The sequence below is a fragment of the Natator depressus genome, chromosome 6 (genome assembly GCF_965152275.1).
Source record: "Natator depressus isolate rNatDep1 chromosome 6, rNatDep2.hap1, whole genome shotgun sequence".
NCBI classification, from domain to species: domain Eukaryota; kingdom Metazoa; phylum Chordata; order Testudines; family Cheloniidae; genus Natator; species Natator depressus.
Window position 1 is genome coordinate 103,755,930 of NC_134239.1, and position 26,127 is coordinate 103,782,056.

Consider the following 26,127-nt stretch of genomic DNA (forward strand, 5'->3'; position numbering starts at 1 on the left):
GAACAAGGGGGATTCTTCTCCTGTACATGCCAAGATTCTATTCAGCTAAGAGCCAGTTTCTCTTGGTCCTGCTTTGAGCAGGGGGTTGGACTAGATGATCTCCTGAGGTCCCTTCCAACCCTGATATTCTATGATTCTATGATTCTCAGGCTTGTTAATGTTTCTGAGGATGGTAATAAAGGAATAATAAATAACTGGAAACAAAAATATGGACCAAATACTGCCACAAAGACCTGCCACAAATGGACATATGTATGTACTGCCAAAGTGCACCCATCTTCTGGCCATCATATGACACCCACACTCCACCTAGAACAGCTTGTTCCTTCTAGAAGTATTAATAATCTACATAGGAGGCTATGAATAGCAACAAGGTCAAGAGGTGTCTTCACAATGGTCCAACCCTTAATGGGGTTTAAGGTTACCAGATGTCCCGATTTTATAGAGACAGTCATGATATTTGGGGCTTTGTCTTATATAGGCGCCTATTACCCCCCAACCACTGTCCTGATTTTTCACACTTGCTGTCTGGTCAATGCAGAATGCTGAGCAGGTGCGCAAGGCTTCATAGGATCAAAACTTTGGGCTATAAACTCTTCAGAGCAGGGATCTCCTCTTTGTATTTGTTCTGCAAAGTGCTTAACTGTACAGACATGCTTTGGGGCACTTCATAAATGAAAATAATTTATAATAATACATCAATGAGTTTCAAGAATCAACACTGGTAGTTACTTAATATTTATTTAGTTGTCATCTTCTTCCACTTAGGAACACAAATAGCTCATTAATCTTCACGATACCCTTATGGAGCAGATAACTATATCCTACCTATGTTTCAGTCTTGTGTTCTCACTACTAGACCATGGACCAGCTTCTGGCCTCTGCTAAGGCTGTTCTGTGTTAACCACTTTCTTGGGGATTTCTCTGGTGTGGGAGAATCCCCAACAGATGTATGGCACCCATGTCCTACTGCCCCTGGTGGAGGGAATGTGTTAGGGGCACAGCCAAGAGAGAAGGATAAACTTAGTGAACTGCAACCTCTGGTTGGTTCCCCGATACTCTGTCCTGTGCGCCTGGGACCAACTTGGCCCCTGCTGGCTCCAGGACAGGCGTAACAAAAAGCTGGCTCACAGCAACCTTTATAACATCCCCATTTCATACCTCAGAGCTGCACCAAGTGCAGCATGCCCAGTCCAAAGGATTTTTCCGTTTTACGTCTCATTCATTATTAACGATTATTTTGCTCAACGATACAGCAGCCCTATAACTAATGAGCCTCATTTTTACACAGATAAAATGCCCTGTTGATTTTTGGGCAAAGTGCACATGCCTCTTCATGAAATTATAAACCAATGTTCTAAATGATTGTTCTGAGGTTGCAGTTCAGCTCAGCATGTTCCATGGAGTGGTTATCTGCCCTACCACAGTGGAACATTATATCTTGTAATTATTTTTATAAGAAGCAGTTGACAAGCCAGCAAAAATGGCACCACATTAATGAAATTTACAACAGTGGCATGACCATATTTAACATATCAATGATTATATAAGAGTATGATGACTGTTCACTGGATCTGTCAATGGATGGTAACAACACTGAGGGAAATGCTGTTTTTTGGTTGCAAATATGAATATGCGAGAAAGAAAAATTATATTGGGGTGGGAGAACCTTATATACAGGTCCAGAGTTTCCAAAACTCATTAACCAATTTTTGTTTTCACAGGCTGGGATAAGCCAACCTGAGAAGTGCCCTCCCCATGTCCCTCCCTCACATCGCCTTAGCAGCATGTCATGAACAGTTCAGAGATCAAAGACTTGCAGATTCTTATTGTGATGTAGCTTTTTGATTTGTAGGTGTGAGGATACAAGAGTCCTGAACCCCGGCCTCTGGGCCACTGCCATAGCAACAGCTCCACCCGACAGCTCTTCTAGTGACTGGAGAATTGGAGCCCTAAGGCTTTATGCTCTGCTAATGGTACCGCCCTCAGGGACTAGACTGGAGGAGCTCCATAGCCCCTGACTATGCCGGGTACACTATTTAAACCAGAAGGAGACACAGGAAGTTGTCTGTGCAACAAGGTAGCTCCTGGCTTGCTGCTGCTACTGAGCCTGCCTTCCACTACCTGACTCCTGTTCTCATGTGTGGTTCCTGCTTTGCTCCTGATTCCTGCCCGTTCTCTGGCTCTGAACCTTAGCTTGACTCCTGATTCCAACTCCAGCTCTGACCCTTAGCTTGACTCCTGATTCTGATTCCAGCTCTGACTCTTGGCTTTGGTTACTGACTCCTGATCCTGACTTCTGCTCCAACCACTAGATTTGACTGCCCATGTCCCAGTTGTAACAATAGGCCCCCACTCCTCTCCTCAGCTGGCCCTCTTGCTCTTCAACTGGCCCTGCAACTCCTTCCAAATGTTTCTTCAGGCTAAAGCAGGGATCGGCAACCTTTGGCACGCGGCCCGTCAGATGGTTTGTTACCTGCAGCATCTGCAGGTTCGGCCAATTGCAGTTCCCACTGGCTGCAGTTCGCCGTCCCCAGCCAATGGGGGCTGCGGGAAGCAGTGTGGGCCAAGGGAATGGTGAACCGCGGCCAGTGGGACGGCCGATTGGCCGTCCCGGCCCGCCAGCAGGTTTCCTTGACAGGCTGCATGCCAAAGGTTGATGATCCCTGGGCTAAAGGATGGCCTTTTCTGTTTATTAAAGATAGAGGAAACCACCCCCTTAGAAGCTATGCTGACACAGAAGTAATAGTTAGCACTTAATATCTTTAGATCTCAAATCAAAGGCGAACAAGCAGAATGGATTCCATTTTACAGATGGAGAAACTGAGGCACAGAGAAGTTTATTGCCTAATTCACACAGAAAGTCAGTGACAAAGCCAAAAATAAAACAAATGTCTTCTCTATTCCCCTATGACTTTCATATGCTACCTCCCTCTAGTCCACCTGTATAAGGAAGCCCTCAGACTAGTAGATGTCTGCTTCATTTTCAAGCCCTGAATCTACAATATTTCAGTAGTGCCTAAACTGGAATGTTGCCCACTTTTGTTCCTCAGGAGTTTTCTAGTCAATTATTTTTTCTTATTATATCTAAAATGTATATTTACCATATATGGGATCATATTGTCGAGATGCAAAAGCCTCACTGGGTGTTTGATCTTGTCCGCAGAAAGCACAGTTCTCCAGTAGAGATGCCTCATTAGCATTAAAGTGATCCAATACTGATTCTTATCTAAATCACTCTTGAGCATCACAGGCAGCATTCTGACTATTGCTTCTGAGAAAAGAGCATCCTCCTGTGTCTTGTGGGTCTTCTATGCAGCCTGATAAGGGCATGCTTGGCATGGAATCCTGCCATTTGGGTGTCAGATGTGTATCCAGGACCAGGCAGAAAGAGCAGGAATTTCTAATCTGGTCATAGGGATTTAATTATTTATGAGTGTAAAGTCCTACGCTACAATTTATTCAGCTGCAATGTGGGAGCTTCTCCTGAAGTAAAACAGAAAAATAAAACATGACAACACACAAATAAAATTGTACTCACTTTTATACCATGACTTTTACTTTTGGAAGTAAAAGCGTAATATTTCTAGAACCCTTTAAATATTAACAAGAACTTGAAATTTAATTGCGTAAATATACTTTGAGCCAAACCCTGCATGCCTCACTCACTTAAGACTCCTTCTTAACTATATTGTTATTTCATGTTGCCTACTTCGGTGGGCCAAATCCTGAGGATCTTACTCAGGGCCAGATTCTCAGCTGCATTGAGTTTACACTCAGCACAGATGAGGCTAGCAGGCTCCTGGGGAGGAGGAAAGATGGCTCCTAAGCCACTCATTTGCGCCTTTCATCCTGGGCTAGCTGGGGCTACTTTAAATCATACCAGGTGTGGCTCTCTACATATATCAGGAAGAGTACCATGAGCTTTGTCCCACTCTCAACACCACCTCCCTCGCCCTCTAAACAGATGGCACAGAGCTGGCTACAACACCCAATGATTCCCCTCGGTTTGAGGTATTCTTGGCCACACCTTTAGGACAGCAATACGTCAGCTTTATGCAGACTCAGCAGTGCTGAAACCAGTACAAAGCAGGTGGAGTTGTGGTCAAGCACCTGGCCCTGAGTTTTTACTTTGAATTTGCTTAAGGAAAAGCTCTGGTCAACTTTGATAGGAGTTTTACCAGAATTGAGACTGATAAAATAGTGACCAAGGCCCTCAGGATTTGACCCTGAGGGTACGTCTACAGTACGAAATTATTTCGAAATTATTCTATTCGAATTTTTGGAAGCTATTCTATACATTCGGTCTTCTGTGTCCCCACTAAAGCATGTGAATTCAGGGGATTGCGTCCACAGTACCAAGGCTAGCATCGAATGTCAGAGCAGTGCACTGTGGGTAGCTATCCCACAGTTCCCGCAATCCCCGCCACCCATTGGAATTCTAGGTTAAGCTCCCAGTGCATGATGGGGCAAAAACATTCTTGCGGGTGTTTCTGGGTGTGTGTCATCAGAAAGCTATGGCAGACAATGGTTTCGCGCCTTTTTGGCATACAGGCGCCATACTGCTTTCAGCAGACGGTGCGCCGCTGCTCTCCTGCTACTATGAATCCACCTCTCCAACCTCAACTTTGCTCAGCCATCGTGAACCAAGCAGCACAGCTTCCGCCGCCAAATCTGCTCTCCCGCTATTGCCACACTTCCGAGCTTCTCCATGTTGTCTGTCCTGGGCTCCCACCTCCATGAAAGCCACAGAAGACAATCATTTCCCGCTGTTATTCGGCTACCGTGAACCAAACAGCACAGCTTCCACTGCCACTCTGCTCTCCTACGTTTTGCTCCCTTTTTCCAGGATTACCTGTGCAGGCGCCATAGCCATGGAGCCTGATCAGATCTCCGCTGCAGTTTTGACCCTTGTAAATACCTCATGCATTATCCAGCAGTATGTGCAGTACCTGCAAAACTGGACGAGGAAGCGACGACAGCGCGATTACTATACTGATGAGGACATGGACACAGACGGCACGGCATGTGGCGATTGGGAGATCGTGGTGTTGGGCCAGGTTCATGCTGTGGAACGCCGATTCTGGGCCCAGGAAACAAGCACAGACTGGTCGGACCGCACAGTGTTGCGGGTATGGGATGATTCCCAATGGCTGAGAAACTTTCATATGCATAGGGCCACTTTTATGGAACTTTGTGACTTGCTGTCCCCTGCTCTGAAGCGCAAAGACACCAAAATGAGAGCAGCCCTCACAGTTGAGAAGCAAGTGGCCATATCCCTGTGGAAGCTTGCAATGCCCGACAGCTACCAGTCAGTCGGGAATCATTTTGGAGTGGGGAAATCTACTGTGGGGGCTGCTGTGCTGCAAGTAGCCAACACAATCGTTGACCAGCTGCTATCAAGGGTAGTGACTTGGGGAAATGTGCAGACCATTGTGGATGGCTTTAATGTGCTGGGGTTCCCTAACTGCGGCGGGCCGACAGACAGAACACATATCCCTATCTTGGCCCTGGAATACCGGGGCGGCCAGTACACAAACCGCAAGGGGTACTTTTCCATGGTGCTGCAAGCACTAGTGGATCACAAGGTACGTTTCACCGATATCAACATGGGATGGCCAGGAAAGGTGCATGACGCTCGCATCTTAGAATCATAGAATATCAGGGTTGGAAGGGACCTCAGGAGGTCATCTAGTCCAACCCTCTGCTCAAACCAGGACCAACCCCCAACTAAATTATCCCAACCAGGGTTTTGTCAAGCCTGACCTTAAAAACCTCAAAGGAAGGAGATTCCACCACCTCCCTAGGTAACCCATTCCAGTGCTTCACCACCCTCCTAGTGAAAAAGTTTTTCCTAATATCCAACCCAAACCTCCCACACTGCAACTTGAGACCATTACTCCTCATTCTGTCATCTGCTACCACTGAGAACAGTTCAGATCCATCCTCTCTGGAACCCCCTTTCAGGTAGTTGAAAGCAGCTATCAAATCCCCCCTCATTCTTCCCTTCCGCAGACTAAACAATCCCAGTTCCCTCAGCCTCTCCTCATAAGTCATGTGTTCCAGTCCCCTAATCATTTTTGTTGCCCTCCACTGGACGCTTTCCAATTTTTTCACATCCTTCTTGTAGTGTGGGGCCCAAAACTGGACACAGTACTCCAGATGAGGCCTCACCAATGTCGAATAGAGGGGAACGATCACATCCCTCGATCTGCAAGCAGTGCCCCTACTTATACATCCCAAAATGCCATTGGCCTTCTTGGCAACAAGGGCACACTGTTGACTCATATCCAGCTTCTTGTCCACTGTAACCCGTAGGTCCTTTTCTGCAGAACTGTTGCCTAGCTATTCGGTCCCTAGTCTGTAGCGGTGCATGGGATTCTTCCGTCCTAAGTGCAGGACTCTGCACTTGTCCTTGTTAAACCTCATCAGATTTCTTTTGGCCCAATCCTCTAATTTGTCTAGGGTCCTCTGTATCCTATCCCTACCCTCCAGCATATCTACCTCTCCTCCCAGTTTAGTGTCATCTGCAAACTTGCTGAGGGTGCAATCCACACCATCCTCCAGATCATCAAAGAAGATATTGAACAAAACCGGCCCGAGGTCCGACCCTTGGGGCACTCCACTTGATACCGGCTGCCAACTAGACATGGAGCCATTGATCACTACCCGTTGAGCCCGACAATCTAGCCAACTTTCTATCCACCTGATAGTCGATTCATCCAGCCCATACTTCTTTAACTTACTGGCAAGAATACTGTGGGAGACCATGTCAAAAGCTTTGCTAAGTCAAGGAACAACATGTCCACTGCTTTCCCCTCATCCACAGAGCCAGTTATCTCGTCATAGAAGGCAATTAGATTAGTCAGGCATGACTTGCCCTTGATGAATCCATGCTGACTGTTCCTGATCACTTTCCTCTCCTCTAAGTGCTCCAGAATTGATTCCTTGAGGACCTGCTCCATGATTTTTCCAGGGACTGAGGTGAGGTTGACTGGCCTGTAGTTCCCAGGATCCTCCTTCTTCCCTTTTTTAAAGATGGGCACTACATTTAGCCTTTTTCCAGTCGTCCGGGACCTCCCCCGATCGCCATGAGTTTTCAAAGATAATGGCCAATGGCTCTGCAATCACATCCGCCAACTCCTTTAGCACTCTCGGATGCAGCGCATCCGGCCCCATGAACTTGTGCTCGTCCAGCTTTTCTAAATAGTCCCGAACCACTTCTTTCTTCACAGAGGACTGGTCACCTCCTCCCCACGCTGTGCTGCCCAGTGCAGCAGTCTGGGAGCTGACCTAGTTCATGAAGACAGAGGCAAAAAAAGAATTGAGTACATTAGCTTTTTCCACATCCTCTGTCACTAGGTTGCCTCCCTTATTCAGTAAGGGGCCCACACTTTCCTTGACTTTCTTCTTGTTGCTAACATACCTGAAGAAACCCTTCTTGTTACTCTTAACATCTCTTGCTAGCTGCAACTCCAGGTGTGATTTGGCCTTCCTGATTTCACTCCTGCATGCCCGAGCAATATTTTTATACTCTTCCCTGGTCATTTGTCCAATCTTCCACTTCTTGTAAACTTCTTTTTTGTGTTTAAGATCAGCAAGGATTTCACTGTTAAGCCAAGCTGGTCGCCTGCCATATTTATTATTCTTTCTACACATCAAGATGGTTTGTTCCTGTAACCCCAATAAGGGTTCTTTAAAATACAGCCAGCTATCCTGGACTCCTTTCCCCCTCATGTTATTCTCCCAGGGGATCCTGTCCATCAGATGCCTGAGGTTGTCAAAGTCTGCTTTTCTGAAGTCCAGGGTCTGTATTCTGCTGCTCTCCTTTCTTCCCTGTGTCAGGATCCTGAACTCGACCATCTCATGGTCACTGCCTCCCAGGTTCCCATCCACTTTTGCTTCCCCTACTAATTCTTCCCGGTTTGTGAGCACTTTCCTCCAGCACTTGCACCAGGAAATTGTCCCCTACACTTTCCAAAAACTTCCTGCATTGTGTGTGCACCGCTGTATTGCTCTCCCAGCAGATATCAGGGTGATTGAAGTCTCCCATAAGAACCAGGTCCTGCGATCTAGTAACTTCCGTTAGTTGCCAGAAGAAAGCCTCGTCCACCTCATCCCCCTGATCCGGTGGTCTATAGCAGACTCCCACCACGACATCACCCTTGTTGCTCACGCTTCTAAACTTAATCCAGACACACTTGGGTTTTTCTGCAGTTTCATACCGGAGCTCTGAGCAGTCATACTGCTCTCTTACATACAGTGCAACTCTCCCACCTTTTCTGCCCTGCCTGTCCTTCCTGAACAGTTTATATCCATCCATGACAGTACTCCAGTCATGTGAGTTATCCCAATCACATCATAATTCCTTGACTGTGCCAGGACTTCCAGTTCTCCCTGCTTGTTTCCCAGGCTTCTTGCATTTGTGTATAGGCACTTGAGATAACTTGCTGTTTGTCCTACTTTCTTAGTATGAGGCAGGAGCCCTCCCCTTTCACATTCTCCTGCTCATGCTTCCTCCTGGTATCCCACATCCCCACTTACCTCAGGGCTTTGGTCTCCTTCCCCCGGTGAACCTAGTTTAAAGCCCTCCTCACTAGGTTAGCCAGCCTGCTTCCAAAGATGCTCTTCCTTCTCTTGGTTAGGTGGAGCCCGTCTCTGCCTAGCACGCCTCCTTCTTGGAACACCATCCCATGGTCAAAGAATCCAAAGCCTTCTCTCCGACACCACCTGCGTAGCCATTCGTTGACTTCCATGATTCAACGGTCTCTACCCAGACCTTTTCCTTCCACGGGGAGGATGGACGAGAACACCACTTACACCTCAAACTCCTTTATCCTTCTTCCCAGAGCCATGTAGTCCGCAGTGATCCGCTCAATATCATTCTTGGCAGTATCATTGGTGCCCACGTGGAGAAGCAGGAAGGGGTAGCGATCCGAGGGCTTGATGAGTCTCAGCAGTCTCTCCGTCTCAGCGTGAATCCTAACTCCTGGCAAGCAGCAGACTTCTCGGTTTATTCGGTAGGGGCGGCAGATAGATAACTCAATCCCCCTGAGAAGAGAGTCCCCGACTGCCACCACCCGCCTCCTCCTCTTTGGAGCGTAGTCGTGGAACCCCCATCCCTAGGAAAGTGCATCTCATGCCCTCCAATCGGCAGAGTCTCCTTCTGTTCCCTTCCCTCAGATGTATCATCTAGTCCACTCTCCACATTAGTACCTGTGGAGAGAACATGAAAATCGTTGCTTACCTGTATGTGCACTGCTGGTACATGGACACTCCCCTTTCTCCTTATGGAGGTCACATGCTGCCAAATTTCTTCACCGTCCTCCTGTCCCCGCTGTGCAGCCTGCTCTGAATCTACAGAACATTGTGCCCGTAGAAGCATATCCTGACGTCTGTCCAGGAAATCTTCAGTTTCTCTTATGCAACACAGGGTCGATACTTGTTTCTCCAGACCTTAAACCTTCTCTTCCAATATGGAGACCAGCTTGCACTTTGTACAGACAGGAACTCTGGTCTGTTTGAACAGCTGCAGGAAGGAACTTACTTCCCAGACCAGAAAATTACTGTTGGGGATGTTGAAATGCCTATAGTTATCCTCGGGGATCCAGCCTACCCCTTAACGCCATGGCTTATGAAGCTGTAGACAGGCACCCTGGACAGTAGTAAGGAGCAGTTCAACTATAGGCTGAGCAAATGCAGAATGGTGGTAGAATGTGAATGTGTGGTGGTAGAATGTTTGGACGTTTGAAAGTGCGCTGGCGCAGTTTACTGACTCGGTTAGATCTCAGCACAACCAATATTCCAATTGTAATTGCTGCTTTTTGTGTGCTCCACAATATCTGTGAGAGTAAGGGGGAGACATTTATGGTGGGGTGGGAGGTTGAGGCAACTCGCCTAGCGGCCAGTTTCGCACAGCCAGACAACAGGGCGATTAGAAGAGTGCAGCAGCGCGTGCTGCACATCAGAGAAGCTTTGAAAGTCAGTTTCATGGCTGGCCAGGGTACGGTGTGAGAGTTGTGTTTCTTTCTCTTAAAGTTACCCGCCCCCTATATATACATGAAAGGAAATAAAGTCACAATTGTTTAAAAACCGTTCTTTATTCTTTGTTGCACAAAACATTGAGAGAAATCAGAGGCTAGATGGGGGAGGGGAGGTATTGGGTTGGAGGGTGGAGGAGGAGGGAAGGACAAGTCCAGAAACCAAATCAAAATTTAGGATATGCCAGCTTTCTGCTGCTTGTGAAATCCTCTGGGGTTGACTGTGTGGGTCCCCGTAGCGCGCCCCCCCACCCCCGCCATGTTCTTAGGTGTCTGGGAGAGGAGGCTATGGAACTTGGGGAGGAGGGAGGGTGGGCGGTTATACAGGGGCTGCAGCGGCAGTCTGTGGTCTTGCTGCCTTTCCTGCATTAGATCCACCATACAGCGGAGCATGTCAGTTTGCTCCCCCATGAGTTTGACCATAGCATCCTGCCTGCTCTCATCGCGCACGTCCCTCTTCTCTTCGTATTCATGTAACGCTTTACGCGACTTCGTAATTGTTTGCCTCCACGCATTCAACTGGGCCCTGTAAGTGTGCGAGGACTGCATGAGCTCGGCAAACATGTCATCCTGAGTTCTTTTTTTCCACCTTCTAATCTGGACCAGTCTTTGGGACGGAGTAGATAGGGGCCACATTGAAACATTTGCACATGCTGCAGGAAGAGAAAAAGGGAGGGTAGTATTTTAAAAGATACATTTTAGAGAACAAAGGGGACACTGTTTCTCAGTGAAATAGGCAATTCATAGTACACAGCACACGTTCTTTCTGTACAAGGTCTCATTTTGCCTCTTATACTGAAGTGCCTGCTACTTTGGTGTGAGTAAGCCGTCACATGCGGCCAGGCAACAGAATTCAGCTTGCAGGCAGTGGCCAGACAACAGAATTCAGCTTGCAGGCAGCGTGCGGGCTCTCTGGGATAATCGCTTCACACAACACTCTCCCCCGGCCCCCCCACACCGCGGGGCTCCGATGAGGCTCTGAGCAGGGATGAGCCCTTTAAACTACATGTGAACAGCCCAGCGCAGCTGGGTTTCCCCCCACCCGCCGCCGTGTGGCTCCGATCAAGCTCTCACTCACCAGAAGTGCCTTCTCCAGGGTCATGGTCCGGGAGCGTGCTTTGGGAGTAGGGGGAGGCTATTGGCTCCAGCAATAAGAATAGTTCCTGGCTACGGGGGAAAACAGATTCCCCACTTGCCGCCTGTGTACTGTCCTCCTCCTCCTCCTCTTCATCCTCCAAAAACTCATCCTCCTCACTCCGCGCTACTCCCCCTTTGCAGGTGTCCACGGACAGTGGTGGGGTAGTGGAGTCGTCACTCCCCATAATTGCATGCAGCTCATGGTAGAAGCGGCATGTATGGGGCTGTGACCCAGAGCACCCGTTCACCTCCCTGAGTTCCTTGATTTTTGTACGACACTGTTCTGTGTCCCCGGAGTAGCCTCTTTCCATCATGGCCCTGGAGACTTTAGCGTAAGTATTTGTGTTCCTTTTTTTGGAATGCAGTTCTGCCATAACAGATTCGTCTCCCCAACATGCAATGAGATCCAGTACCTCCCGTTCGGACCATGCTGGAGCTCATCTGCAAATCCGGGACTGCATGGTCGCCTGTGATGGTGGACTGTGCTGATGGTCACCTGTGCCAATGGTGACCAAACAGGAAATTCAAAAGTTCCCGGGGCTTTTACTGCCTACCTGGCTAGTGAATCAGAGTTCAGAGTGTTGTCCAGAGCAGTCACAAGGGAGCATTCTGGGATAGCTCCCGGAGGCCAATATCGTCGAATTGTGTCCACAGTACCTGTAACCTGGAACTACGATCTCGATATTAGCTACTCCACTTGCCGAGGTGGAGTACAGAAATCGGAGTAAAGAGCCTTTTAAATCGAAAAAACAGGTTTGGTCATGTGGACGGAACCAGTTTTATTTCGAGGTAACTCGGCTAATTCCAAAATAACAGCGTACAGTAGACCAGGCCTCAGTAAGTGAACAGCTTTAGAAACTACTGTATTTTTATATGGGTTTTATTTTTATTTATTTGTGTTATTTTGCAGTTGTCTGGCTTTCATCTAGTCAGGGACAGTAATTTACTTCGGTCAGTAGAGCAGATGTATGAAACTGCAAAGTAATATTAGGCTATTCCTAGGACAGCCACTGTAAATTGATAGGAAATAAGAAATAATCATTCTAGGGAGCCTAACGTCCTACTTCTTGGCCCTTGACGTAAATCCTACCTACACTCTTAGTGCAGTGTGCTAGGTGACACAGCTCTGTCCCCACTGATCAGCAGCCCACATTATTAAAATAACACAAGCAACGTGATCATAATTGGTCTCTGTTTCAATGTTTTTTCTGATGTCAGAATAATTCAGATGCCCGGATGGCTGAAGCAGCTGTGCCAATAGATATGTGAGCACAGAAAAACACAGCCGTTTTCCAATTTCTGAAGGCCATTATATATGCCCTTGAGCAACTGATTTACCCATTTTTTTAAGTGCAAAAGTGGTGACTAGTGATATTTATCTTCACACAAGTTACTTCTGTAGAGATCGGCTTCACATGAGCCCTAAGGACTGAATATTGAGTCTAGTCACCCCCAACCCATGGAAAAATCCTACTTCACATCAAGGATCTCATTTGCAAAAGGTATAGCCTCTGAAAACCTGGTATAATTTACTGGTTCACATGTGGATTTTGTACCAGCATGACTATTTCAGTTAGGAGTGTGATTTTTTTTCCACTGAAATTGTTATACCAGTAAAACTTTTAGTGTGGATGCAGCTATATCAGTGTAAAAGTGCCGTATACCAGTATAGCTTTTACCTTTTCCCATACAGCAATAAGTTATGTCAGTATAAACACATTTATACTGATATAACTGCATCCACACTAGGAGGGTTGTACCATTTAACTACAACTGTACAGTTAAAGTGGTAAAACATTTGTGTGTAAACAAGACCTCAGGTATGCAGTAATCAAATGAATATTAAGAAAGGATATGAGACTCTGTCCCTTCTCAGTTTCCTTGACTGCAGGAATCTGGCCCAAATTTGTTACTCCCCCATCAAGGATAATGCTCTAGTTCCTCATATTTTATTTCAAGATAACCCTTCATTAATATAAATGAGGGATGTTCCAGCTCTTTCGAGGTCTGATCTAAAGCCTTTGAAATCTATAGAAAGACTCTCATTAACTTTGAGACTCAGGCCCTAGGTCTTATCCATTTGGCCTGGCTCAAGAAGACAAAGGTGAATAAGCGTCATTGTGAATGGCTGTCCCAGTGACAGAAGAGCCAACCAGAAGAAAAAGGCGATAGGTTTTTGTAGTGATTCACCTTTTTAGAACCTATCAGAAAGTAACACTGAACAATTAAGACCTAATTAGCAATGTAAACTTGGCCTGGGACTTTCTGTATAATGACAGGAACTTCCAAATAAAGGGTACTGAGTTCAATGCCCTTCTAAATCATTACAGCTTCCACAGAAACTATCAGTCACGTAAAAGCTCTTAGGTCATGTCTACATTACAAAGTTGTATAATGTATATGTCACCGTATAGCTGCTGACTCTAGCATGTCACTCGTACACATGCACACTTGGGTGCTTGCGTCAGTACTGTGTGGCCTCCCGAAGCATGGTTGCATCAGCATCAAATGCAGTGCACCACAGGTAGGTATCTCAGTGTGTCCTGTGCTGCCTTATGCAACATTTTTGCAGAGCTTTGTGGGATGCCAATGGTTTGCCCGAGAATTTCTGTAAGATAGAGGCCAAGTCCCCACCATGCCAATTTCTCCAGCCCATCATGCCTATTCCAGCCCATAATTTTGGCATTGTTTTTGTAAACTCGCATAGTCCTGTGTGCCTCTTCTCAATCTCTGCCTCTCTCTGGCAGAAGCACACACTCTACACCAGTGTTTCTCAACCTTTATGATACCAGGGACTGGCTTGCTGCCTTCCTAAACTGTGTCAAGGAGATCTCAGGGACTGGCACCAGTTCATGGATTGTATGTTGAGAAACGCTGTCCCACATAACTCAGGGCAATTCTCGGGAGCATTGCTAGTACAGGATGCACAGTTCTCATGTATTTTCAGAATAAGGAAAAAGGAAAAAAAATCATAGAAATCTAGGACTGGAAAGAACCTTGATCGGTCATCTAGTCCAGTTCCCTGCACTGAGATAGGACTTAGTATATAAGGATTAATTCCTGTACAAACTTACCTGAGCTTCCTTCCCCTTCATCTGTGGGGTCATGTGTGTTCACCTGGCTTGACTCTGGAGGACTTAAACCATGTCAGGAGCCAGGAACTGTATAAAGTCCCCCAATGCATCACCCACACCCATACACCTGCCTCCTCCTCCTCGATGCTCACAACAGGGGTCTTCTTAATAGGAAGTTACTCAGTTGGGGCTTATTTAGTCACTTGGGGATACTGCATTCTTTTGCACACTCCCCACTCTCACTGAGGTTTTGGGTGTGCAAGCAATGCAGGTTTGGGCTCTCATTTTATGATTTTAGTAATGTACTCCTCAAATACAAAACAACATTGTCTGTATCATATCATTGATGTTTCAATAATCCAGCCTTCAACCTGGGCTCACTCTCAGGTGGCAAAAAGTGTGTGATCGCTGCATAAACTGAGTAATTTTCTGTCACCAGGGACAATCCTCCAGCCTTTATACAGGCAAAATTTCCAGACTGAGTTGATGGGAAACCATGGTCTTGGGGCTAAAATTCAGCACTAACTTACCATTCCCAGTTCTGTTCCCAGCTCTGCAACAGACTTCCTGGGTGGCCCAGAGGAAGTTACAGCTTTTCTGTACTTGCACTTCCCTGTCTGTAAAATGGAATAGATTATAGTTCCCTACCTCAACAGAGCATTATGAAGCTTCACTGCACCATTTATTGTGGCTTTGTCATAAGCTCTGAGTCCTAGCGTGCCTGCCCTGTAGCTGCCCCAGTCCCTGCTAACCTACTGTGATGCTGCAAGCACTCCCTGCATTATTTCTGTTCTCTCGGACCCTCTTAAGAGCTCCACGCTGTCCAAAAGGATGTAAGACAAAATTCCCTTGCTGGGGTCCTACTTTATTAAACAGAAATAATCTTGAACTAAAGTCCCTCTGTTGGACTATAGGGTTGCACAGCCCTACTCCTTGGCACCTGTGGTCTCAGGAAGCCCCTCTCTGCAACAGAGCCCTGATGACCTTTTATCAGGCCTGGGTACTCCTTATTCAATTAACTGCTTAGCTGGACACCTTAAATTAGCTGATAACAGATAGTCTGGGTCCACACACCTCTTAAAGGGACCAGCAACCCTGTGTACATAGGAACACCACCCCAGGAGTATCCTGAGAACCAGACTGGGACTCTAAGGATATGTCTACATTGCAATGGAAGCCCCAGAGTTTGAACTCAGGCTCCAGTCTACCCCCACCCCCAGCCCCACCCTGCTTCCATCTACACACAAATCGTGCTAACTCCGGGCTTGGACCCAGGGTCCTAGGACCCCAAGAGGGGGAGAGGGTCCAAACCTGAGTCAAGCCGGGACACAGGGTTCAAGCCCTATTGCTTTGCAGTGCAGACACAACCCCACTGGACTCATAGATTCATAGATATTTAGGTCAGAAGGGACCACTATGATCATCCAGTCTGACCCCCTGCACAACGCAGGCCACAGAATTTCACCCACCACTCCTGCTAAAAACCTCACAATTATATCTGTGCTACTGAAGTTCTCAAATCGTAGTTTAAAGACTTCAAGGAGCAGAGAATCCTCCAGCAAGTGACCTATGCCCCATGCTACAGAGGAAGGCGAAAAACCTCCAGGGCCTCTTCCAATCTGCCCTGGAGGAAAATTCCTCCCCGACCCCAAATATGGCGATCAGCTAAACCCTGAGCATATGGGCAAGATTCATCAGCCAAATACTACAGAAAATTCTTTCCTTGGTGACTCGGATCCCACCCCACCTAATATCCTATCACAGGCCATTGGGCCTATTTACCATGAATATTTAATTACCAAAACCATGTTATCCCATCATACCATCTCCTCATGCTCTGGGAGTCCACCAAAATGTATCCCGCAATCTCATGATCTGACCTTCTTTGTCCTCTGGACAATCAAGTTTTCTCACACTGCAGCACGAACAAAGGGCTAGACAGCCACATTTTGGGAGGGCGCTAGGGAGTCTGGGTGGCTGGACTTGGGCCTGCTTAATACGGTGTAGATGTTGAAGCCCCAGATTGGGACCCAGAATTCAACCATTCCTAACCTGAAGTTACAAATGAGTATAGAAGCTCAAGCCCTAGCTTAACAAATCCAGGGTCTGCTAATTTAAGTTCTACTAGCCCAGGGCTTACATTGCAGTGTAGATATATCCGGAGTCACAATCTGGCTCCTGGTTCCCCACTTCTTCTGGGGGAGAAGGAATCTGCACCAGCCCTAAACATGATACAGATTACTTCCCTGGTGTGCCAGCTCGACTGTGCTAGCAAACATACAGGTAAGGTAGAGCCAAGGCTCCATCCACATGCACAGGAAGGGGAAGAGCAGTCCTTTCGAGGCTGCAGTACCTGCCTGCATTGCTCCATGCAAGGAGCCTAGCCCATGTAGAGGAGTAAGGGGGTTCCTTATCCTGCCTTCTTCTCCTGTACAGGAGTCCTGCACAGGGGAAGAAGGCAGCAGGAGGGTAGTTAGGATCACAATCTGGCCCTAAATGTTAGCAAAGCACTTTGAGATTGCTATATGACAGGTGCTACAAAAATCCCTGAAGACAGAGAGCAGTCAAGAGAATTATTCTAATCATTACTAGTATTACAAATAAACACATGCACTTTTGTGGGTATTCAAGGTCTGAATTTTGTGCCTTGGGCCCATTTCTAGTAAACGTGGTTTAAAATAAAGTGACGGAGCAATTTTCCATGACAGTCTCTAATGTTGCATGTATAGGCAACAGATTTTTGTGGTGCACTAATTAGCTAATGATCCAAATACTTAATTAGAGCACATATATGCAAATGTAGCACAAAACTATCTGCACATGAAAGCATTCAGGCACAATTTTAGAGACCATAAGAATGGCCATACTGGCTCAGACCAATGTTCCATCTAGCCCAGTATCCTGTCTACCTTAAAATGCTGCAATTTTTCTATAACTTCCACTACTTCAAATGTGTCTTTGTTTCATAAGTCTTTTGCAAAACAAAGCCCATACAGTTTATGTTCCCAGGATCCAGTAAAGGTGATGCTTTGAACAGAGTTAACTCAAATACTAGTGAAAATATAAAGTAGGGTCAAGATTCTCAGATGGTGTCATTTGATTTGCACCAGCTGAGAATCTGGTTTGTACTTTCTAACACTGATTACCACAATGATTAAAAAACATTCCCATCACTTAAAACTCAGATGATGAATATGCTAACAGAGCATGGATTAGATAGACAGAGATATATATCAGAGGAGTCAGAGTTGGAAAAGACCTATTAAATGATCTAAACCATCTCCATTCAGCATAATGCTTCCATATTGTACCTTTACTAGAGTTTGCTCCATTCTAGTCTTAAATGTCCCCTGCAAGAATATTCCACACCTGAACACATCTCACCATCAAGAAGTTTGTCTTGAGATTTGGTCTACATTTTTCTTTTCTTAATGTTATCTGATTATTTCTATCCATGCTCCTTAGTACTGTCTGAAATAAATCTCCACCCTCCACGATGTTGCCAAGCTTGAAAAATAGCAAAACGTCTACACCATTATTCAAAAAAGGGGGTGAGGGGAAATAGGGGAAGCACCAACACGTCACTGACCCTTTTATATGCCCTCCTCCCTTAATAACAAATTATTAATCTCCTTTTTGATTATTTTTATTGTATAATGAAAATTATTTAGAAATTATTTAATTTAATAGGTCAGGGAGAAACGATAGTGTTGTAACAAAAACATGAGATGTGGGCACTGACTGTGAACTAACCTACACTGGTGTAAATCATGAGTGACTTCATTAAAGTCAAAGGAGTCCACTAGAGTAAGCATCCCCGTCTTGGCTACATTATGGCTTCAGGCACATTGCCCTGCACCTTAACAGATGTTAACAGGACTTTTCAGCCATGTCAGACTAATTTCATTGAGCCAACATAGTGTATGTCTACATTACATTGGCACAGCTACTGCACTCCAGATGTGTCACTGTAGTGCTGTAGTGTAAACACTTCCTGAAGTGACGGAAGGGGTTTTTCCTATGCTGTACTAAATCCACCTCTCCAGGACAGTAGCTAGGTCAACGGAAGAATTCTTCCATTGATCTAGCTGCATGTACAGTTGGGGTTAGGTCGATATAACCATGTTGCACAGGGCGCAAAATTGTTCACAGCCCTGAGGATGTAACTAGGGTGATCTAATTTTTAGGTGTAGATCAGGCCAAAATTGAAAGCAGCCTTTTTGCTCATCAAGATAGGACTTAAGTGAGATCAGGCTCTATTTTTGGGTCTGCCACGGACTTCCTGTGTCATCCTGAGCAAGTCACTTACCCACTGTGGATGGGATTCACAAAGATATTTCGGCACCTAACTCCCAGGAGTTATATCCCTCCTCACGTTCCTCACTCTTCCCATCTTGACCATGCATGCCTTGCCTAATTGATGTTTATAAAGCAATTTGAGATCCTTGGGTTTAGTCACACTCTCAGATATGTGAGCATCATTCCCATTAACTTTGACAGGATTATGCCCATATATATCAGGGAACAGAGGGAGAAATGCAAAGTACTAATTAGTATATTTGTATGAATATAGGACCTAATTATCTATCTCCCTGATGTACTATCCTATAATTTGTTAGTAATCCAAAGAGTTAAATTATATTTGCAGTTATATCAGTATGACTCTGGAGTAACTCCTTCTAAGTCAATGTAACTGAAAACAGAATGTGCCTTTCTGTGCAGGTATTTAGAGCTCCCATGACACTCACTTGTATCCTGCAGCAGGAGATTCAGATCCCTCTCGTTTTAGCTACTACACCAACAGAAATTGCAGGTTCTCTTAACTGGTGCAAAACGGTCTTGTTAATTTGTGGAGTTTCCACTATAATATACAGGAAAGAGTGAGATTAAAACATTTAGGGTCAAATCTTGACTACTCTACTTAGAAGAATTTAAAGGGGACCTACAGAGAATTTTTTAAAATTGATCTTTTTCTAAACTTCTTTATGATTAGGCTTTGCAGAATTAACTTTTTTAATAATTTTGATGGATAATATCTGTTATAAACATTTTTCAATGTTTACCTATTTAAATTTTCATGGTCACACAAAACCAATTTAGATTTTCACAATTGTGGAAAATTATGGGGAGAGTCAGACAATAATTTAATGATAGTAGATGCTGACATTGAAAAAGTTAAAGCTTTATAACTGTTAAAATACAAACTGTCAACATCACATGTCAAAATATACAAAGCAAATATCCTAAATCACACTCTAAGAAGTTCAAAAGCAGAATTTTTCTTACTTCGCCTATCTTTTCCATTTAAATTATCAAAGGCACTATTTTTATCAGTTTGTGTGCGTATGGTAAAGTCAAGATTTACTGTTAAAATGTTACGATCTAATCCTTCCAAGCCTATTTGTAATGCATAAAGAGGCTCTGAAGGGTGTTTTGTTCTTAAAATTACACAGACACACTTGTTTTTTCCTTACAAATAGCAGGAATATCAATTTTGATCGCTCCTAGTTTTGCTGGAGGCCATGCTGGATGTCTCAGAGGAGAAATATTGTTTGTGCTTATCACTGAAAGTTGTTAAACAATACATAAAGGGACAGATTCTGCTACTCCTACTTACATCTTTCTCCAAGCGTGCCATTAAGTCAATGCAACTATTCATGGAGTAAGATACTATTCAACATGAGTAAAAATTTACTTAAGGAGTGTTAAGGAGTTAGACTAAAAAGTCTCCATCCCTCTTAATTGCTCAGCCATTCACGCACTTGATTCTTGTGATGCCCTCATTTCACTAGTTCTCCAGCAATCAGTCTTGCAGGCTAAACAAGATTTTCTACTGTAAAAACATGGCTTCAAAATAAACTTTCAAGCTTTCTTTACACATAATAAAGAAGAAAAATTCTCCCTTCTTAGAAGTCACCGTTAATAATTTAACCCACATGGTTTAGTTCAGGAGTTAAACTGACTTTCAATGAGATTTTTTAATAATATTTATGCTATTAACTTTAATGAAAGTATTCACATGTATGAAGTAAAACGTGCATTCGTGTTTGAAGGATCAAGCCTATAGTAACTACATTTTAGTACCCTCTCTTGTCAAGAGTTAGCAAGCCATTTTAATAAAATACATATTTTTAAAAAGGCATACTTTACCCATTCAAAGTCATTTTTACTCCCAAACTAACTCCAATAACAAGTCGTCAGTGGGACTGTTAACATGTATGAAGTTAAGACAGTGCATAAACGTTTGCAAAATCAAGGCTATACTACCTTTCCCTCTATATCTCACTGTTACATGCAGCATGAACATTGCCACTAAAACATAATATTGGCTAAATATATTGGGGGGGGTGGGAAATTAAACATCCATCCAATGAGGCTTTCTGCATATACCTTACCAAAAAACACCTCCCCACACATAAACCATCACTTCCCACGTTTTGCAACCTGGTTTCAGTGATGCTGAGCTGTGCATTCAACCCAGTTTTACATACGTAATGTACATGTCTGGTGTGTTATTGCTGTGCTTTTAGAAGCATAACATTAGCTCTGCATACACTTACTGCATTGATGGGGAAGCATCAGTTGGGAAATGGTACCCCCTTTGCTTCCTCTCTTCAGTAGGAAAGGCAGGATTGGCTTTTTCTCTTCTCTAAGGGTGGTTAGACAGTAATCAACCCACTGAGGATTGGGTCACATGACGCAGCTCCTATTTCTTTCCTTCTCTGTGGGACGGGGGCTACTCCGGCGTCTCACCAGAGGGGAAAGAGGTGTTGGGTTCATCCAAAGGGGGAGTCCAGGAATCTTGTGTTTACTGGCAATTTTGGGGAAATTGCCAACTGTTGCACTAACACCAGCAGAGCTGCACCATGCTACTTCTACAGTGGGAGATTTAAATAAACTCTGACATAGAGGAAGCCAGGAAGGAACACACATAGGAAAACTGGGTATATCATGAATGGAGGGAGATGTTTGAGCACAGGTGTTAGAATGTCCATACTACCTTTGCCCACCACGACCCCCTACTAAAATTACCCACTGTTGCCACCACCTGGACAGCTGCACCAGTGGGAGCAATGGTGGGACTAACAGCTCACACCAGTGCCTTGTGTACACTCGTGGGTCTACCATTGCTATAACTGGTGGAGCTGACCTGGTGGTAGCAATGCTTAGAACTTTAGAGGGAAAAGATCCTTTCTAAACAAGGCTACAGAAGGGGAAGCATGTCTGGATGGGAGATGGCTATGTGACTCAACAGGGACAAGGATAGTGGGGTTGGGTGTCTTAGGTAGCAGGCATGGGGGAAATAAACACAAATGGAGGTGACCTTAAGGGGCGGAGTGGAAGTCTGCATTGTGAGGCTTGCACAAGCAGAGCAACGCAAGGAGATCAGGAAGCCACTGTAGACCAATTATGATTCTGTTGTCTCAGTGGAGTAAAGAGTGACTAGCACCTTCCTACTAAATATCCCCTAGGTCAGTTCATAACTCCTCTTGTATGTGACTGATCAGAGTTGTATCAATAGCAATATTGGTGTAGTGAGATAGCGCTCATAAATGGGGATCATCAATTACAAACTGGTTGGAAACTCAAAAGGAGAATCTCTCTCCAGAAGGCAACAAGGGGGAGGCTAGATTTGCTTTACCTGCAAATGTTTCCTAGTGCCATCACTTCTAGCTCCACTCTGGTTTGTGAGAGTACAGAGCAGCTGAGCGAACTGATTCACAAATATTGCATTACAAAACATGAGGCCAAAGGCAGAATAAAGGATCATCAAATCACGATTATATGTTGTGTAGTTGTAGCCCTGTGGGTCCCAGGATAAGTAGTTGGTCCAATAAGAGACATGACCTCACCCACATTGTCTCTCTGATCGCTTTTACTCAGTCAGCGCTGGTGAAGCCATGACAAGTAACCCGGCCTGAGCTGAAAGTTTTCTGCCGGCTGTTCCGCAGCCCGGAGCCAGACCCGCGGTGAGGCAGCTCTCTCGGTGCTCGTCCTGCCCGCATCCCCCAGGCTCGCAGGACACGTTACTCAGTGAACCAGGGGCCCTCCTCACCCACAGTCTGCTGGAAATGGGGCGCTTCGGAGCCGGGCCGTCACACCTGCTGCCCCTGCAGGACACAAGCTCTAGGGTTCCCCGCCCCTCCGAGCGGCGCTGGCGGGGGCTAACAGTGGGGGAGAGCCCCGGCCAGCGCATGGCGCACGCGAAACAGCCCCTGCAGGGAGCGGCGCCTCCCGGCCCCCCGGGAACGGGCTGGGAACAGGCACCTCCCAGGGGGTGGTTTAGAGCTGCCAGCACGTGGGGCGCCCCGCGGCTCACCCGGGGAAAGCGGGACCCACACGGCCCTCGAGCCACGTTCTAGGCCCGTGTCCCTGCCCCCGCCCGGCCCTGCGGGCGGGAAAGAGCTCGGCGCGGGGCCCGTTGCGCCGCAGGGTGGGGTGCAGAGCTACTGCCCGCGCCTCTGCTTGGAGCCGGCCGCTGCCGAGCGCGCCCGGCCGGAGCCAGGCCAGGGGCGAGAGTGCAGGGCTGGCTGCAGGCTGCTAAGACGCTGCTCCCCGGCTCAGTCAGGCCCGCGGGCCTGTCCGGCCTAACCAAGGCCGCCCCCTCCCCGGCTCAGACGCGGTGAGAGTGAGCCAGCCAAACGCGCCCTCTGGGCTGAGCCGAATGCCCAAAGCGCTCCCCGGGCGCCAGGCCGCAGCCGCCAGCCAGCGAGGAGAGCGCTCACCCCAGCCCCGCATCCGCCCAGCTCCAGGGGCGGGGGCCGTGTGCCATGTTTACATGCAGTGTGTTAGCCAGTGCCCCCGCCCGGGGCCTTGGCAGCGTACAGCTTCTTCTCCTGCCAGCGTGAGCCCAAGCACCAGCGAGCTGCTCTGAAAATGGCCGGGCGTTCCTGGGCTGGCTTTCCTGCCCTTCCAGAGCAGCCCCCACTAGAGACCGTGGGCGGGTATTTAACCCAGTACCCATTTAAAAACCGATACTAGCGCCTGTGGCTGACGTTAAGCATTAATCACCCCAGTTGAAATCTGAGGGCTTGGGGAGCTTTGCAGACAAGCTTAGTTGCAAAACGATTTGCTGGACGCTCCTGGCAAAAACCCATCAGCTTCGGCCATTAAGGGTACCGCTCTGGGACGACAGTAACCATGAGTAAAGGGAACCCACCCAATCGTACTCGAAGTTACGGTGCATTTAGAAATGTGCAGCCGTTCACAGCTGGGGTCGTCCGTTGCCCGTATTTAAAAAAATGAAAAGTTTTACTTTCTTTTTTAATCGTGTCTCGCGCCTGCTGAGAAATTTAACATCGCTTCACACACTGAAATTAGGGATTAATCAATTACAAAAGTGGCACCATTTACAACACCGTAATCTTCCTCTCTTTCCACACTAGCCAACCCCGGATAAATAAATAACTGCAGACGCCCCTTTTTCTAGACGAAGGGGAAATATGTCGCCACCGTCGGATTTAAAGTAATTATAAGCAGCACAGAGATAAATAAAGGGGCCCGGCGTATACCTGTGCCACACCTCCGCCACTTTGATTTTATTTGCGAGCAATCACTTCGGGGTAACGTACACTATATACAGATCTCTTTTCCCTCCAACAAGGCAGAGCGTGTGCAAGTCGCATCCTTTTGTGCAAGTCCCACAGTCCACGACAAGGGTCCATTTGCAAGGTATCAACTATCGGAGTCCAAGTCACTTTTCCCTTCTTCTTGCCTCTTTTCTGGGGACGTTTTGGAAGCTTTATTCCATTTCTGTGCGTTTTCTGACTCCTCCGAAGAGGATCTCTTTTGCCTTCTCCATTTTGCCCGGCGGTTCTTGAACCAAACCTGTCATTGCAATAAATCAAATCATTATAGTAACAACAACAACAACATTTTGTTCAGACAGGCACCCTTTTCAGACCGTACGCGTGATACCAGTTCGGCGTAGAATACACATCTTTGGCTCGATTTGCTTTGGTTTGGTTTAGATGGAAAAGCAGAGTAATTACAATCGTTTAGGTATATTTCAAGTCTAAGGTTTACCGCGTTTAAAGAGGAGTGATCGCTTACCGAAATTTGCTAATTATCTGAGTGATCGGCTTATTTATCCGATTGCAGACGAGTATGTTTAAGAGCTAAACTTTTCGCCCCTCTTGAAAACCTGTTGCATGCTCCTCCATCAGTTTGCCTTGGACAGTGTGCGGCGATGTCTGCAGCTAGACTAGGAATTGAGACTCTGTTAACTTTTAAATATAAAGGGGAAAATACCTCAACTTTTTCCTCTCTTAAATGCACCCTCCTGGCCAGCTGTTCCCTGGTGCCCACATCTGGGTATTTAGTTTCCTGGAAGAGGTTTTCCAAAGCTTCCAGCTGCTCGTCAGTGAAGATAGTTCGGTGTCGTCTTTTCCTCCTGCAGTGCAGCTGGTTCAGTAACTGCAGCTCAGTCCGGGACAAGGTGCCCACGTTCATATATGGCAACATCTGGTGGGGCACAGGCGACATCAGGACTGACCCAGTACCCTCGTAGCCTAGAGAGAAGACGACCACACTATTTGCATTGGACGGAGAGATCAAGACCAGATCACTCCGTTCAAAATCTGTATCCCCTTCCCTCGGACACCGACCCACCGACACAACCAGAGATCCTCCTCTGAGTCCGAAACAAAGAACCCCCGTGCCAAAGAATCAGAAATTAGAATGGGGCTGAGTGAGACGCGTCCTATAGACATAAGACAGGGCAAGGAATTGCCAGGGTGACAGTACTTCGCTGGGATTCCTAGTCACTTCGGAGAGGCAGGGACCCAAACACTGTTTACAGCTGGCTCATCAAGCACACAAATCGCCAGGCACCCTCCTCGAGAACAATCTCAAACCGCCCCCCACCCCGTAAAGCGCCCCGGGCTCTCCCGGCTGGGTGAGAACGAACGGGGCACCTGGGCTCGCTTACCTGTTGCAGGGACGCACGAACACTGCTGCGCGCCCAGAGGCTGCACGGCCCCACAGCACGAAGGGCCCACGGGGGACGCCTGCACATGCAGCTGCCCGTAGTAGTAGTTGTTGTAGGCAATCCTAGATCCACTGACCGTGGGCAGATTGGAAGCGGGGGCCACCGCCCGGGAGTAAAATCCGCTGTAATCGGTGCCGTAGAGGGATTCCCCATGTAAGTTGGAGAACACCACGGGCGCGGCGCTCTGGTGCAGCAGGACCGACTCCTTGCAGCGGGGTCTGGCGGCCAGGATGTTGTCGATGCTGAACATACCAGCAGGCATTACCCGAACGCTGCAGGGGCGGGCAGGGAGGGACGAAACCGAAACTTTTCCGAGACTTTCAAGGGGATCAGAGCGAAATAAATTGATCTTTTCCAGCAGGCAACGTGTGTCTGAGAGAGAGTGTGTGTGCGCGCGCGCGCGCTCGCAGGAGCCTGCCCTGTAACTTTCCTCCCTCCACTCTTGCCTGTTTACTGATCTCAACCCAGAGGGCTGCATGGAGTATAATCCATCTGAACTTCTTCCCTTTTTTATACCCAGGCGACGTCATCCTGGCTTTAGTTCCTGGTAATAGGCAGATGACAAACAAAACCAGATTTGACTTTATTTTGGGGATGGGGGAGGGAAGAGGTGGAGCTGGGAGAGGGGTACACAAAGGAGTGAAAGGAGCCTGATCTGTGTATTGAGAATTAATGAAATTAACTTAATCCTTTCCATTAGTGGGACTTTTTTTTTCTTTTTGTGAAAAGGCCCCAGATTTAGGCTTGATCTCTCCGCTGCACCGGCTAATTGCCCAGGTTAATCTGATTAATGCCATTGTGGAGAAGTGGTTAGCAGCTCCTAGACCCGTCTATTATGCACCTACTCTCCTCGTGTTGGTTCACATTATTAGGTGTGATTTCCTCT

At 46.7% G+C, this 26,127-nt stretch overlaps 1 protein-coding gene across 1 annotated transcript; it reads right to left on the minus strand.

The window, feature by feature from the left end:
• Positions 1-23,758: 23,758 nt before the first annotated feature.
• GSC (goosecoid homeobox) lies at positions 23,759-25,503 on the minus strand. The gene is made up of 3 exons (XM_074957155.1): positions 25,182-25,503; positions 24,503-24,762; positions 23,759-24,079 (listed from the first exon to the last, which is right to left on the minus strand). The coding sequence occupies exons 1-3, from the start codon at positions 25,501-25,503 to the stop codon at positions 23,927-23,929; spliced, it is 735 nt and encodes a 244-aa protein (XP_074813256.1). The 3' UTR covers positions 23,759-23,926.
• Between the last annotated feature and the right edge of the window lie 624 nt (positions 25,504-26,127).

What these genes read in the sequence shown, in the direction of transcription:
- GSC (XM_074957155.1), bottom strand. Translation starts at nt 25,503, where the DNA reads ATGCCTGCTGGTATGTTCAGCATCGACAACATCCTGGCCGCCAGACCC. An exon ending in TTCGTGCGTCCCTGCAACAG is followed by an intron (nt 24,763 to 25,181) that starts GTAAGCGAGCCC and finishes TCTTCTCTCTAG; the next exon opens with GCTACGAGGGTACTGGGTCA. An exon ending in TAAGAGAGGAAAAAGTTGAG is followed by an intron (nt 24,080 to 24,502) that starts GTATTTTCCCCT and finishes TTGCAATGACAG; the next exon opens with GTTTGGTTCAAGAACCGCCG.